Below are 15,443 nucleotides of genomic sequence, written 5' to 3'. Positions count from 1 at the left end.
AGTTTCCTTCGGAACTCAGTTCAAACTGACATGAGGCCTTTCCTCTGTACTTTACCTTCACCTTCAGCTATTAATGCACTCAATCCCAAAACTATCTTAATTTATTTTGTTATCTATTGTGCAGTTTGGTCTTCTCCATTTAGAATGTAAACTCCTTGGGGATGAGATTTTCTTTTTGTCTTTTGTCTCAGGCACATAGTAGGTAATTAATCAATAAAATTATTAAAATCTTACTATGTGCCAGGAACCAAACTGAGGACTGGGCATACAAAAAGAGCCAAATGACAGTTTCTTAATATATATTTGATTGATTGATTGATTTCTGTCTGATCATCAGGTACCAGTGGTGGCTGTGCTGGGTACTGGGGGTGGGACCAGAGCCATGACATCCCTTTATGGCAGCCTGACTGGGCTACAGGAGCTGGGTTTTCTGGATACTGTGACTTACCTGAGTGGGATCTCAGGTTCTACCTGGTAGGTGACAGACAAAAGCAGAGGGCTCTGGCTCCTTCACTTGGCTCTTGCCTTACCCTCCCATAGGTTCAAGAGTGAATGCGCTGGCTAAGTGGTTGGGGAGGAGGGGAGGGTTAGGTATCATTGAGGAGGTAACTTGTATCATAAGATTCCCACTGAAGGGAAAGTAGCCCGAGAGTGCTCATATACATAAGCTCAGGTTCCTTGTCCTATGAATAGTTCCACACAAGAATAAGAGTAGAAGGGCAGTGATTCCTGTTTTGGTTTGGACCACTTCCCATTTTTTCTCTATCCTTCCTCCTTCACCATCTCACACCTGAAGTGATGAGGCTCCCTGTTCTCCAGGTGCATTTCTACCATCTACAAAGACCCTGGTTGGTCTCAGACATCACTGTGGGGCCCAGTGAGACAAGCAAGACGCTCCGTGTGCAGCAGCAAAACAAGAGCCTTCTTGTCTGACCAATTGCGCTATTATAGCCATCAGTTGTTGGCTCGGGAGAAGAGCGGCTTCCGTGTTTCTCTCATTGATCTTTGGGGTCTCCTTATTGAGTATTTCTTGTATCAAAAGGTATGAGAAAGGCTAAGGGAAGAGGGGGCTATGGTAGATTCCCCTCGGTGCAATCAAAGTGACTTCCTGCTTCCCAATGCTTCTTTTTTTTAATTTCAAACTTTTTCAATAGTATTTTATTTTTCCAAAAACATGTAAAGATAGTTTTCAACATTCACTTTTGTTAGACTTTGAGTTCCAAAATTTTTCCCTCTCTCCCTTCTTTACCGCTCCCCCTTTTTCTTTTTCCCATCCAGGAAAACCCAGCCAAGTTGTCTGACCAGCGGGCAGCTGTTGTTGAGGGACAGAATCCCTACCCCATCTATGCAGGCATCAATGTCCACAGGAATGTGTCTAGCCAGGATTTTGCAGGTTTCCTGGCTTGGGAAGGATGATAGAATTTGGGGCAGGATTGGTTCCCTTAGAGAATGGAGGGAATTATCACAGGGAAGGGTATAATGTGAAGGTGGTAGATGTTGGGGGATAGCCATAAAAGGGAGCTGGGGGAGGGTTAAGGAGAGGTCATTCCCTTTTTTGAATACAAGGGATGATGGAGCATGGGAGGCAGGGCCCATTAACCTGGAGAGTCTCTGGGTAACAATTCCTTCCATCCTTTTCAGAGTGGTATGAGTTCACTCCTTATGAGGTTGGCTTTCCCAAGTATGGGGCCTTTATCCCCACAGAGTTATTTGCCTCTGAATTCTTCATGGGGCGACTACTTAAGTCTTGGCCAGAGCCCCGCATCTGCTACCTACAGGGTGAGTTCCTGCCAGAGAAGGCAGAGTCGCAATGGAGTCAAGCACTGTGGGGCACATCATGCAATGGGACAGGGGTCAAGCTCAAAAAGAAATGGGGGCCACTAAATTATATGTAAGGATCCTTGCCAGCCACCTTTTGTTTTTTTAAAATGTAATGCTGTCAAGTCATTTAACCCCAATTGCCTCAGGAAAAAAAAAAAAAAGTAATGCTATCTATATTTTATTTATTATTTTGTTAAATATTTCCCAGTTCCATTTTAATTTTGGGCTGGCAGAATTTGGGAGTGTTGTTGGGCCATGTATTTTGATTTCTCAGTCACAGAAGACTGATGACTCTTGCATGGGTGAAGTGGGGTGCGAGATAGGGAAGTGTAGACAGAGGAGTGGGAGAGGGATGAGTTGTGGCTGGGAGCCAGGTATGAAGTGCCCGGAACACAAGTGTCTCCTTCCTCACCTATAGATACCTCTCATTCTGCAGGTCTGTGGGGAAGCGCCTTTGCTGCCAACCTGGAGGATATCTTCCGGAGGACAATCGGCTTCAAGATCAGCCTCCTGGACTCTCACAGTGATAGCATTGACACCAAAGGTGGGAAAAGTGAAAAGGGGAGGAGTGGGATGAGGTTGACCTGAAACCTGACTGCCCTTTGGTTTCCAAGGGCCATGGTGGAGAGTGAGGGATGAGAGAGTCAATAAAGAATCCAGGTATTGGATTGAATTCTGGGAACTTTTAAAACCAGGGAGGGAAAGTAAGAAAAGAGAGAGGCAGAGTACTGAGCAACCCTATGGTAGAGGCAATTTGGGAAATTTAAAACCAGAACCTAGGTCAGGCAACTCTTAGTGAACTATTGTGCTGAAACATCTTTGATCAGTATATGATTCCCTCCATCTATCTCATCTCTATCTTCCCCCTGGAATCAGGAATCCCATTTCAAATCTAACCTAGTGGTATGAGCTTGGATTCAGCTTCCTCATCTGTAAAATGGGGATAGCACCTACCTTGTTAAGGTTGCTATGAAGATCAAATGAAATAATATTTACAAAGTGTTTAGCACATGGCATGGCACATAATAAGCACTATGTAAATATTAGCTATTCTTATTATTATTAACTTCTGTTTGCCTGAGTTTCCTCAACTATAAAATGGGGATCGATCAAAATAACTCCTACCTCTTAGGGTGTGAGGACCAAATGAGATAATTGTAAAATACTTAGCACACAGTGGGTGCTATAGAAATGCTGGTTATTGTTACAATTCTGCCCCCATCCTCATGGTTCCTCTCTCCTCTCAGACGACTGTGAAACTCTACAGCTGCTTAAGCCAGCCCGGTTAAGGACACGGCTCTACATCCCACAAGGCATCTTCTCCAAGACCCTCATGGATATCTTCACCTCCCGCTTCACTTCTGGGGAAAACTTCAATTTTATCCAAGGACTTTGCCTGCATGAACGCTACACTGAGAGCAAGGAATTTTTGGCTCAGAAAGGTGACTTCCCCAGAAGACACTGGCACTCAGTCAGGCTTCCTGTTTGTGAATTTGTCCCACTGGGTGAATAGGAGATAAGGGTGAAGGGAGTATCTAATTAAATGTCTGATCTCAGGGGCGTGGGGGAGGAGGTGGGTGGTAGTGTGCTTTTCTCTCACAGCCAGGGGGATTCTGAGAGGGAGTGGAGGGGATGAGGGGAAGAAGGAAGGATCTGTGAGCTCAGACCTGTGCCCCAAGCCTCACATACATTTTTGCACATTAATCAAGGGGGTTTTGTATATGGGAAAAGAACAGGATAGGTCGACATGCCAAACATCAGCTATACTGATAATAATAATAATCTTAATAATAATAATGGCATTTATAAAGGGCTTTAAACTTTGCAAAGCTCTTTTACATGTTATTTCATTTGATCCTCACTATAATCCTGTAAGGAAAGTACTTTTGTTATCACCTGTTACAGAGGAGGAAACTGAGGCTGAGAGATGTTAAATAACTTGTCTGGGCTCACATTCTGCTAGGAAGTATCTGAGACACAGTTTAAGCTCCTATTTTCCCAGCTCCATATCCTGACGCTCAATCCCCTGTACTGCTGAGCTAATCAGGTTCTTAAAAATGTTTAGCACAAGGCCTAGCACATAGTAGGCATTGATTAAATCCTCCCTCTCTGCCTTCCATTTTTTGTCCTTCCCTCTTTTCCTCTTCCCCTTCCTTCCTCCTTCCCTTCCTTTCTTCTTCCCAGTCAGCCACCCAGATGCTTTCCCCAATAATCTGACACCCATGAAGGAGTGCCTCTACTTGGTCGATGGAGCCTTTGCCATCAACTCTCCATTCCCACTAGTGCTGCTGCCTCAGAGAGATGTGGATGTCATCTTGTCCTTCGACTACTCCCTGGACATGCCATTCGAGGTAGAGTAGATGTGGGGGTGGGTGGGTGTGATCTAGCAGTGAGACTTGGCTTATTTTGAGAGTCAGCTCACCCTTCCCTGGAAATATTGGGTTTCTTTGCTTATGAATGGGTACATCTCCTGAAGGTGCCATGGTGAATGGATGTGTGGTGGGTTTCTGGCCTAATTGGGGATGATTCCCAAATAGTGTTAGCCAGCACATTGAAAGCTCTCGCAAAGGCTGTGATTGATTGAACAGACCCAAGCTTTGGGGATGAAGAGTTGCTGAGCTAGTTTTAAGAATGCTAGGTAGGGAATGAGGGGAGGAGAAAGAATTGCTTGGCAGAGGAGCAGTCCTTTGAAGAAGGAAGATGGCAGTTAGGGAGAAGAAGGAAACTGGAGATGAGGTGGAAGGAGGGAAGAGAGTGGTAGAGGATGTTTCATTCAGGGTTAGCTTAATATTTTACTTGTTGAGATCCCATAATCAGATGCTAGAGCCACTTTTCTTTCACGGTGATTAATAAGGTTGGTGATGAATCCCTCTGACCTTGTCATTATGTCTCACAAACTTAAATAGAGGCAGCTAGACGATGTAGTGAGTGATAAGAGTGCTGGACTAGACAACAGAAAAGTCTTGAGTTAAAAATCACCCCTCAGGTATTCAGCTGGCTGTGTAATCTCTCTCTGCCTGAGCTTCCTTATCCCTAAAATGAGAATAATAGTAATAATAATAATAACAAATAGCATCTATTTCCCAGGGCTGTTGTGAAAATCAAATAAGATACTACAGGGTTTAAGTTTTAATAGCTTAGAATTGCACTAAGACTTTTGGGATGCCCTAAATATGTAAAAGTGCTTAGGAAATCTTAAAGAGCTATATAAATGCCAGCTATTATTCAGACTCTTCCCATATTTTATAGACAAAAGGCTACCACAGGATGCCATCTAAGTGGAAACTATCTATCTAGTACAATCCACACTTGAACAAGAATCCCCTTCCCAGGATTTTGTGCAGATGATCTTTCAGCCTTTTTTTAAAGATCTAAAGGGACAGGGACCCTGATGCCTTTTAGGGGCCTATTCTCTTCCCATTTGGAATTGCCATAATCATTAGGAAACTGATAGGATCAGACAACATATATCACGAAAAAAGTTTTGATACAACAAGATTGTATGATACAATGATACAACTATGCTTCATATAATTTGTGAGTTTTGTTTCTTGTTTGGTCTTGTTTGTCGTTATGTGGAGAAAAAGGGTGTGTTCCTTTTCTCAAGAATATAAAATGTAACTTATTATTGATTCAGTAATTATTAAACAAAGGTAGACAGGTGATACACTGGATAGAATGTCAAGCCTGAAGTCAGAAAGTCTCATCTCCTTCAGTTTAAATCTGGCCTCAGTTATTGATGAACTCTGTGGCTAGGCAAGTCATTTAACCCTATTTGCTTAAGTTTTCTCATCTGTAAAATGAACTAGAGAAGGAAATGGTAAGCCAGTATTTTTGCCAAGAAAACTCCAAATGGGGGCATGAAAAGTTGGACACAACTGAACAGTGGTAACAATTATTAAACAAGCTGCCTAAAAGGATCATACCATCTAGACTGCTTTTGTTGATTTTCATAAGGCCTTTGATCCAGTTCTGTATTTACGGCACAGCCATTTACTATAAATATGTGAAATAAGTTCAAGTGCAAGGAGAATTAAAACTGACTATTGAAAAACTATATTCCCTATGAAAAATAGTGCCATACTAAAAATTAGAAATCAAAGGGAAGTTCACCAATTGAGGAATGGTTAAGCAAGCTGTGGTACATGATTGTAATAGAATATTATTGTCCTGTAAGAAATGACAAGCAGGATAATTTCAGAAAAAACTGTAAAGACTTACATGAACTGGAAACAACTTAGATGCATTGTGAAGTAAAACAGAACCAGGAGAACATTATATAGCAATATTGTTCAATGAAGAACTGTATGACTTAGCTATTCTCAGCAATACAATGATGTAAGACAATCCCAAAAGACTAATGATGAAGCATGTTATATGCATCCCGAGAAATGATATTATTTGAATAATGTTTTGGAATATGAATACATTTTTTTCTTTTATTTGAGTCTTCTTGGACAAAATGACTAATATGAAAATCTTTTACATAATTGTATATTTATAACTTGTTTCTGATTTCTTACTGTCTTAGCAGAAGGAGGGGAAAAAGGAGAGAGGAAAATAGAATTTACAACTCAAAGCTTATAATAAATATAGTTTTTAAAAAGTTAAAGGATTTCAGGGAAAAAATAAAAAATATTGCCACCCATACAATAATGTCAAATATAATTTATGTTAAATGTGGCATTTTTCAGAGAGACAGATTAAAGTCATTATAGGTCTGCTTAGGCTTAAATCTGTTATGATCCAAGTATAATTAAAGATGATTATGAAATTAAAGAGTTGAACCAAAACATCATCCCCTTGATGTATATGGTTAGCATTGAACTATATGGTTCTATTAAACAGCAAACTCACCAGGTCTTATGCCTCATCAAATATTTTCCCAATGAGATCAAAATGTCATTTGGACTTGGTAAATGTACAATTCTTTAAATATATAACCAAAAGATCAAAAAATGAAGACTGTGAATTCAGAGGTCACAGTGAACCTCTGAAAGGAGAAAATATCTGCACCTAAGTTGGTCTCCTCTAAGAAGACTCATTGGACATAAAGCTCTGAAGGCGGTGGAATACTATGAGACTTACTGACATTCTTAGGTCAAAGTTGAAAGGAAAGAACATGTTTAAGGCAATTAATAACTATGCAATATTAGTCTTAAGGCATGCTTTTGGAATTGTAAATGAAAATTAACCAATTTGAGAAGCACCTTAATGGAAACCCATACAATAGTACCAAAACATAGGGTCCATTACCTCAAGAAAATCATTGAAAGAGTTAACACTTCTACACCAGAAATGAAGGAGGGGATTGAAACATTCCTAGAATACTGGCAAACAAGTCAATCCATAGAAATCTTTTGCAGTAAGGGGCTGTTGTTTGTCCTTCTCGAAGAGGACCACGAATCAGAGAGATGATGCACGTGAATTGGATTTAAGTGAGGGAGAGCTGGGCAAGGTCCTCTGTTTCACTTTCCCCTCCAGAGCCATCTGGGTCCAGTGGCCAGATATAGATCATGATGACTGGAGACAGTCCTGGATGCAATGGAAGACCTTGCCCTTTTTTTAAGCTAAGGTCTTTTGACAGTCTCAGTGTAACTGAGGTCACATCCATTCGGTGATTAAGGCTAGGGAGCAAATGAGGTGAAGAATCTCCTCTTTCATCTAGCCGTCAATAATTCAGTTAACAGAAGAGTTTGTGGGAGGAGGAGAAACCACACAGCAACAAGCCATTGAGAATTCAATTCCTCCAGCGGGTGCACTGTGGCACCTCAGCTCTGCTCTTCCTCCAACTATGAAAGTAAGGTCACTGCCTTACTTTCTTACATCTTGAAGTCATCTGGCCCTTCCTATCCTTGAGTTGTCTTCACCCATAATTATCTCCATTTGGAAGAATATAGAAGAGAATTGAGAAATGGCCATCACATAGTGTAAGAAAAGGGTTAAAATCCTTTGTGAATGACACAATTTACATGTTTTAAAAAAGAAGGTACATATAGTGTAAATAATCACTTTTAAAAAGTATTAAGGCTTGGAGTAAACAGAGAGCAATATTAAAGGCTGAGAACAGATTTATTACATTACATGTTTGTTGATGTAGCTTTACTTCTGGAGGGATCCTATAAAATAACCCATGTTCATGAGTGGCATTGGCAGTAACTCAGCCAATAATAGTTTTTTTTCTTTTATTTTTTTAATAATAGCTTTTTATTTTTCAAAATACATGCAAAGTTTTTAACATTCCGTCTTGCAAAACCTTGTGTTCCTTATATTTTTCCCTCCTTCCCCACTTGCCTTCTCCCTTAGAGAGCAAATAATCCAATATAGGATAAACATGTGCAATTCTTCTAAAGATTTCCACATTTATCATTCAGCCAACAATAGTTTGACAGAGAAATAACTTCTTTGGGATCACATAGCTACACTGTGTCTGAGATGGGATTCAAACAGGCTTTCTTGACTCTCCAAGTCCAGTGTGCTATTTCCCTGTGACTTACTACCTCTCTCACAGTTAGTGGTAGTTAAAGAGAAGGCTTTCTTCCTCTCTGAACCAGCTTGTCTCACAGAATCTGCAGCTTGATCATGGGGTGGAAGGACAGAAAATCACAGGTTATTTTCTCTGTCCCAGGTCCTGAAGCTGACTGAGAAGTATTGCCAAGATCGAAACATTCCCTTTCCCCAGATAGAGTTGAAGCACAAGGACATGCTAGAGCCCCAAGAATACTATGTATTTGATAATGTAGAAGACCCCCGCGTGCCCATTGTGTTACATTTTCCCCTCGTGAATCGCACCTTTCAAAAATACCAGGCACCAGGTAGGATGGGTGAGAACCTGGGCTTTGTGCTGCTGGGTATGGTTTAAATGGCTTTCTGTGACTGCTATTCCCAAGTGGGATCAGAAAATAGATGACAATGATGATGATGATAACATTTATTGTAGTAGTAGGGAATTCAAATTTGACCTCAGACTCTTATTAGCTATGTGACCTTGGGCAATTCATTTAACTCTAGTTTCCCTAGTTTCCTCGATCTGTCAAATGAGCTTGAAGAAAACTAGCTGGTGGAATTGGGGGCTAGCTAATTGATGCAGTGGATAGAGCATCAGCCCTGAAGTCAGGAGGATCTGAGTTAAAATCTGGCTTCAGACACTTAATACTTCCTAGCTGGGCAAGTCACTTAACCCCGATTACCTCAGAAAAAAAAAGAAAGAAAGAAAGAAAACCCCAAATGGGTTCATGAAAAGTCATGATGTGGCGATGAGCATTTATGTTATGCTTTAAGTTTTGCAAGCACTTTGCATATATTATTTCATCCTCACAACAACTCTGGGAGGTAGGTGCTGTTTTTGCCCCCATTTTTTTCAGGAGAAATAATTGAGCAAGTCTTAGTGTATGAAGCAGAATTTGAATTTAGTTCTTGCCTACTCCAGGCCCAGCACGTGACTCACATGGTCCTCCCAACAGAAGCACTGAAGTAGCCATACCAGCATGAGTCCAGCATTATTGCTCTTCCCTTCCCACTACTGGGTTTCAGGGACTTCTTTGAATTCCAGGATGGGTAGGGGTGCACACCAGCTCCTCCAGATGTGGCAATCAGAGTGGAAAATCTTGGGTTGGGGAACCTTTCCCAATTTCTCCAAGTGGAGGAGGTGGGCTCTGTACATAAGTTGAATTTTATAGAAAATATAGACTCTCTGACTCTGCCCTGTCCCTTCCCTGCCTGCCTCTTTGACTGTAGGTGTGGAGCGAAAGACCCAGAAGGAGAAGAACTTTGCTAACTTTACCATAAAGGACCAGGAGTACATCTATGGAATCATGAACTTCACCTACCTGCCAAAAGAGTTTGACCGACTGGTAGAACTGAGCAGATACAACATCCTCAACAATGCAGAAGCTGTAAGATCTGCTCTAAGCAGGGCCCTGCAACGGAGGCAGGCTGGGAGATGAGGATCCCTTGGGGCTCAGGGGAGCTGCTGGGGTGAGTCACTACCCCTGAGGGTCCTAAGCAGGAATGCAGAGGATGGGAATCGGGAGAGAGGAGGAGACACAGCAAGGACGTGATGATCATCTTCTTCCTCCAGGACCAGCCATAGCAGTTCCACAGCCCAAGAAGCGTTAAGCTGTTTTATTGGAAGCCTGGTTGAGGTAGAGTCCTCTTCTCGAATACCCCACCCTCCACAAGACAAAGAGACTTCTATTTTATCTCTCCAGGTGCAGATTTTCAAACTGTTTTGGAAATAGAAGATGTTGTGTATGTGCATACAATGGGAGATAAAGGTGGTATGTACCTATATGTGTACAGGCTTGCATCATGTGCATATTTAGAGCAGGCTGAGGGAGAAGGATGATGACAGTTCTTTTGTCTCCTAAGTGATCCTCCATGCCAATTCTACACAAAAGATCTCTGGACAGTCATGTGGAGCAGCCTAAAGGCTCCCTGCAGACCCAGTCCAGCAGAAGTTGAGTAGTGGAAGGCACAATGACTGTGGAGTCAGAAGGCCTGGATTCAAATCACCTGTGATGCTTATCGCTGAATGATCTTAGTTCTTTATTTCCTCACCTCTATAATGGGGGGTGGGTTACTTTTAGAAGGCTTTTCTAGCTTTAGATCTACGATGTTAGGTAAGAACCAGAGCTCAGGTTCCTGATGAAGTGACCAGGCCAAAGACCAAAGATATTTGGACATCCGTCTTTCTACACTGAGTCCCCAGGGTGCCAGTTCTGAATGACCTGTAGCAATAGACATTGAAGTTCTAGGGGGAGAGGACAGCAGAACAGAGTCTCTGAATCTGCCATACCACGTAGGTCCATTCCCTTTGCTCTTCTAGGTTCCTCTATTGTGCACTAAGAGTCCCCGGAGCCCCTTGCAGAATCCAAGCTAACTGGGTTATAGAACTTTCCCTAATTGCCCCTCATTGGCTCTTTGAACTTGGGTAGCATTCCTGAGTCAGGTCTACAGTCACCACATTATGCAAATATGGAATTCTTTGTAACAGTAGGGGAGAGAGAGAGAAGGAGGGAGAAAGAAGAGACAGACAGAGGTACAGAGAGAAATATAGAGACAGAGAGTGGGAGAGACAGAGACAGAAAAAGACAAAGACAGAGACAGAGGTGGCCAGAGAGAAAGAGACAGACAGACAGAAAGAAACACACACAGAATGTCATGAACAAGACTGTAAAGGACAAAGGATTGTCCTTTAATAGGATTGTTATGGATTGGGAGTCTTTTTCTCTTTCCCACTCTTCTTTATCTCCCCCTCTTCTCCAATTCTTGTCTCTCCTACAGATGTATGACTCTTAAGAAAATCTGCCCCTCTCTTCTCTGCACTCCATTTCTCCTGATCCACATGAAACCAAATGGAAAGGGCCTTCTCAGAGCTCCAGTAGGATTGGCACATTTTAAATAGACTGACAGCCTGGGACAGGGAAGAAGGAGAGCCTATACCAGTAACAATCACAAGCTGATTGTGACTAGGCAGGATAAAGTATATCTTCTCCAGCTAGCCAGACTAAGGTAGCTCTAGCCAAATGGAGCCTTTAGGAAAGACAAATCGGGGTCCTGCCAATATCAGCAGAGTAATTCAGTGAGGAAAGTGCCGAATTTGGAATCAGAAGACTGTTCATCTATGTGAACTTAAATAAGTCACAACCTCTCTGGCAAGTTCCTAATAATTCCTAAAAATGAAGAGGTTGGACAAGATCAGGGGTTCTTAACTCTTTTTGTATCATGGACTCTTTTGGCAATCTGCTGGGCATTTTAGCATAGAGGTTGATAACTGGGGAAATATTTATAGCTAGAAAAAGTGTGAGGGTTAGGATAGCAAGAGGAGAAGGATAATGGCTATGGCGGAACATGGTATAAACCATAGCAGCAAGGGTACTGAGAAAAAAGGATGGTACTATAGTTAAACCTAAAAACAAGCCAGAAGAGGCAGGGATGAATTTAGGATGAAGGAAGAGCAGATTGAATTGGGGAGACTTCAAACTCATATGATTATCTATGTTTATGACTTGAGTGACTTGAGAGGTCGATTCTAATTTAGGAAATATGTCTTCCCCTAGTGATGACATCCAATCATTTCCCTTGTTCTGCCAAAGATAAGTTTCAAGGTCTTAGAACTAATAGATTTAAGGGATATGTCTGTATATGATTAGGCTAAAGAAAATCTAAAAAAAACATGATTGATAATTGTCTATATGTAAATTCTGTGCCAGGGAGGGCAAATGGAAGGGCCAGTGACTTACTGGAAATATTCGATATGTGGGATAAACTGAGTGAAGACCCTCTCATGGGAATATGATCTTAAACTATACTCTTATTATCACTTGGAACTTTGCTGTAACAAGTTGAGTTATAGCTAAATATTTGATTGTCTTGAATGACCATTCCCCTTCTGTTTCTCCCAACTTAATTAACATTTAAGCACCTCTTTTAAAGGCAATTTATTCTTTTGTTTCTGGGATAGATTTCCATGTTAAAGTATAAGCTTGGACTCCTCCAAACAGTGAAAGGAAAGGTCAAAGCGGGGTGCTTTTGTTCTATATAATCTTGTATTTTGCAGTTTATGTTTTGCACTTTTTTACTGACAAACACCTTGTCTGATGGGAGATGGCCTTTCTTGCAAGATCATAATAAACCCCTTTTTGCTTTTTCTTACTCTGAGAATCTCTGGTTGTTTTTGTGGTCTCTACTGTCCTACACAGTAGGATTTAATTGGGTCAAAGATCTAAATCACTGTTAAAATTCTTGGGTTTCTTACTAGAGGCTCCATGAACAGTATGTATGAAAGAATTTTATGATAATTTTTATTAGTGATTCTTAATTAAAAGCTCCTAAAATAGCAAAGAGAATTTTATACAATCAGGTTTGGAAGACTTGAGACCACCATGACAAGTTCCCCTTAAGGAGGCTTGTAGCTTCTAGAATCTGTTTATGGAGACTTTTGTTTTAAAATTAGGCTTGAATAGTTTTGAAGCCATCATGACAGTCTCCCCTTAAGGGAGGCTATAAGTTTATAGAATGTATTCGTGGAAAAATATTGACATCTTTTGAATGTTGGCACAGCAGTGTCCCTCATAATATCCACCTACTTGTTTTTCTCCTTGATAACAAACCCCCTCAAAATAATATTTTACCTTGACTCCTGATAGGAAATTTGACTCCTCTCCATAGAGGATATCCAAAATCATAATATAAAAATCTCTCTATCAGAAGAGTTTTGGAACATCCTTGCTACTGGAGTACCCTACTTCCTCCTGAATGTATTTATGTCTCTGCTTCTCAAAACAGTGCTGCTGTTGTGTGAATTATATGTTAGTGTGTGTGTCTGAGTTGTGTATTTATTGGGCCTCCTTTTTCTCTCTTTGCTTTTTCCTCTTCCCCAATGATTGCAATAAAGCTTTGTATTAAACTAATTCCCACTGTTTTACATGTTATTTTCAGCACCCAAACTCATTAAGTAGTTGTTTTCCTCAACATCTTTGGTTGGCCCTTAAGCCGCTCCTTAAACATAAATTAGCTCTCCTGAAAAGGATTTAACCCATTGTGACAGCTGCACTTACATTGGGGGAGAAAGGGCACTGTGAATCCAGTTGTAAACAGCAAGGATCAGTAAGGGAACTCTACATCCTTTATGGAGGGACTCTATCTCAGAGAGGGATCAGTTGAACAAGATGGGAATGATCTAAAAAAGATCTGGTAGTAGCATGGGTGGGGAAAAGAGCAACCAATGGCTTTCTTTAAGTATGTGAAGGTCAGAGGATTATTCATTGTGTGACCCAGGCAAGTCATTTAACACTTCTGTCCTAGTTTCATTATGTGTAAAACTGGGATAATGAAATTTCCAGGTTTGTGGTAGCAATCAAATGAGACAGCATATAACACTTTATGGTTCTTAAAGCAATATACAAATGCTAACTATTATTATTATTATTAATCATATGAAGGAGGACAGAATTGGGAACCAAGGAGTGGAAATTTCAGGAAAGTACATTTAGATTCAATGTAACAATTAGAGTTGCCCCAGAGCAGAAAAGAAGCTTTGGAGGATTTCCTTTCATCCTAGGTCTTTGAGAGGGGTCTAGCTGACCACTTGGTTGGGGAATCACATAGGGGAAAGGATGTTGTAGAGAATATCTCTGTTCAAATACAGAATGGATTAAGTGACATATTTGGAGATGAATGCTAAAACTTAGTGAAATTGTTCCTTAGCTTCTAATGCTAAGCTGTCATTAATATGATCGTATTTTCAGAGTTCCAAATTGGGACACATGGTCTCAGTGAAGAAATCAAGATCATCTCAGATTTCCTGGGATGATTGTCACTGTAACTATGCACAACCAAGAGAAAGACCAATAGGAACTTTATGGTGGCTGGACAGTGGAGAAGAGAGAAAACTTAGAGCCTCCCATGTGGGTCATGGTGAGTCAGGCCCATTGACTCTGTCCCAGACCTGTTTCCAGGCTTTAGTCAGTTACTCCCTTAAAAGTATTTGTCAGAACTGCACCCCTACTCCAGGGCAATTTTTTTTTTTAATGTGAGGCTGTTCTTGTTTTGCAAAAGACAGAATTGGGAGGGGGATCCCAACAATCCTAATTTCCTTCCAGTGAGACTCATCTGACCAAAAGCTGTTTCTTAAGATGTAGGGAGGGATATGCAGCAGCACACACATATATCCTACTTCCTGCATTGAGCCCTGGGCAATGTTTGCATCATTTGGATGCTAGTTTACTTTGAGTTCCTAAAATGATCATATTTCAGATGAGTCACTGCAGGATTAGGTGGAGAACTGTTCCCCAGTCTGTCTCAGCTTTATTATTATTTTTTTTGCTTTAAATAAAAAAAAGCAGTTATTTGTTTCTTCATTTTAGAAATATACTTTTATTCCTCCCCTTATAACTATATCTTATAACAAAATATAGGCAGTAGATGGCACTAGGGAGCCAGACAGGCTGAGCTATCAATCATCCATTGACTCCTCAGATGCTACAACTTGCTACTATGAATGGAATATTATGATATGTAATGTTGCACATCCAAAGTCCTCCCACTTCTTCACAGAGATAGAAGTATATTTTCTCAAATCTTCTTTGCCAATGAGAAATACTAGATAGATTGGGAGTGAGAAGGATCCAGATTCAGATCCTGCCTCTGATCCATGCGAGACCATGGACAAGTCACTTAAACTTTAAGTTGCAGAGAAGTATTGACTTACATTGTTGGAGTTTCCTCTTTGAGAAATGCCTTTTTGTTGTTCAGTCATGTCCAACTCTCCATGACTACATTTTGGGGATTTTTCGGTCCAAGTTACTGGAGTTCCTTTTCCAACTCATTTTACAGATGAGGAGACTGAGGCAAACAGGGTTAAGTGACTTGCCCAGGCTCACATATCTAATAAGTGTCTGAGGACAGCTTTGAACAAATGAAGAAGAATCTTTTTGAGTCTACATTCGTGGCAATGCGTGTAAAGATAGTCAAGGAAATGAGCATTTATTAAGCATCTGTTCTGTACCAAGGACTGTGGTAAATACTTCAGATGCAAAGAAAGCCAAAAACAGTCACTGCTCCTCAGATTATTCATGATGTAATGGAGGAGACAACATACAAATGATTATATACAAACA

The 15,443-nt window shown here is 40.8% G+C and overlaps 1 protein-coding gene across 3 annotated transcripts in view; it reads left to right on the top strand.

The window, feature by feature from the left end:
- The window catches only part of PLA2G4F (phospholipase A2 group IVF), a 32,156-nt gene extending 22,047 nt beyond the window's left edge, over positions 1 to 10,109 (top strand). The window contains exons 13-22 of one of the 3 annotated variants that reach the window (XM_051977139.1): positions 338 to 474; positions 820 to 1,042; positions 1,279 to 1,393; positions 1,642 to 1,779; positions 2,258 to 2,365; positions 3,069 to 3,263; positions 4,006 to 4,172; positions 8,450 to 8,636; positions 9,559 to 9,716; positions 9,902 to 10,109. In XM_051977139.1, the coding sequence (XP_051833099.1) occupies positions 338 to 474; positions 820 to 1,042; positions 1,279 to 1,393; positions 1,642 to 1,779; positions 2,258 to 2,365; positions 3,069 to 3,263; positions 4,006 to 4,172; positions 8,450 to 8,636; positions 9,559 to 9,716; positions 9,902 to 9,913 (1,440 nt within the window). In that variant the 3' untranslated portion in view covers positions 9,914 to 10,109. Of the gene's footprint in view, positions 1 to 337; positions 475 to 819; positions 1,043 to 1,278; positions 1,394 to 1,641; positions 1,780 to 2,257; positions 2,366 to 3,068; positions 3,264 to 4,005; positions 4,173 to 8,449; positions 8,637 to 9,558; positions 9,799 to 9,901 lie in introns of those variants that run through there. The other 2 variants (XM_051977138.1, XM_051977140.1) reach the window with 2 other exon arrangements.
- The last annotated feature ends 5,334 nt before the right edge of the window (positions 10,110 to 15,443 follow it).

Source organism: Antechinus flavipes, chromosome 2 (genome assembly GCF_016432865.1).
Source record: "Antechinus flavipes isolate AdamAnt ecotype Samford, QLD, Australia chromosome 2, AdamAnt_v2, whole genome shotgun sequence".
In the NCBI taxonomy this organism is placed as follows: Eukaryota; Metazoa; Chordata; class Mammalia; order Dasyuromorphia; family Dasyuridae; genus Antechinus; species Antechinus flavipes.
The sequence above is the reverse complement of the archived record's forward strand: the minus strand, read 5'-3'. Positions and strand labels throughout refer to the sequence as shown.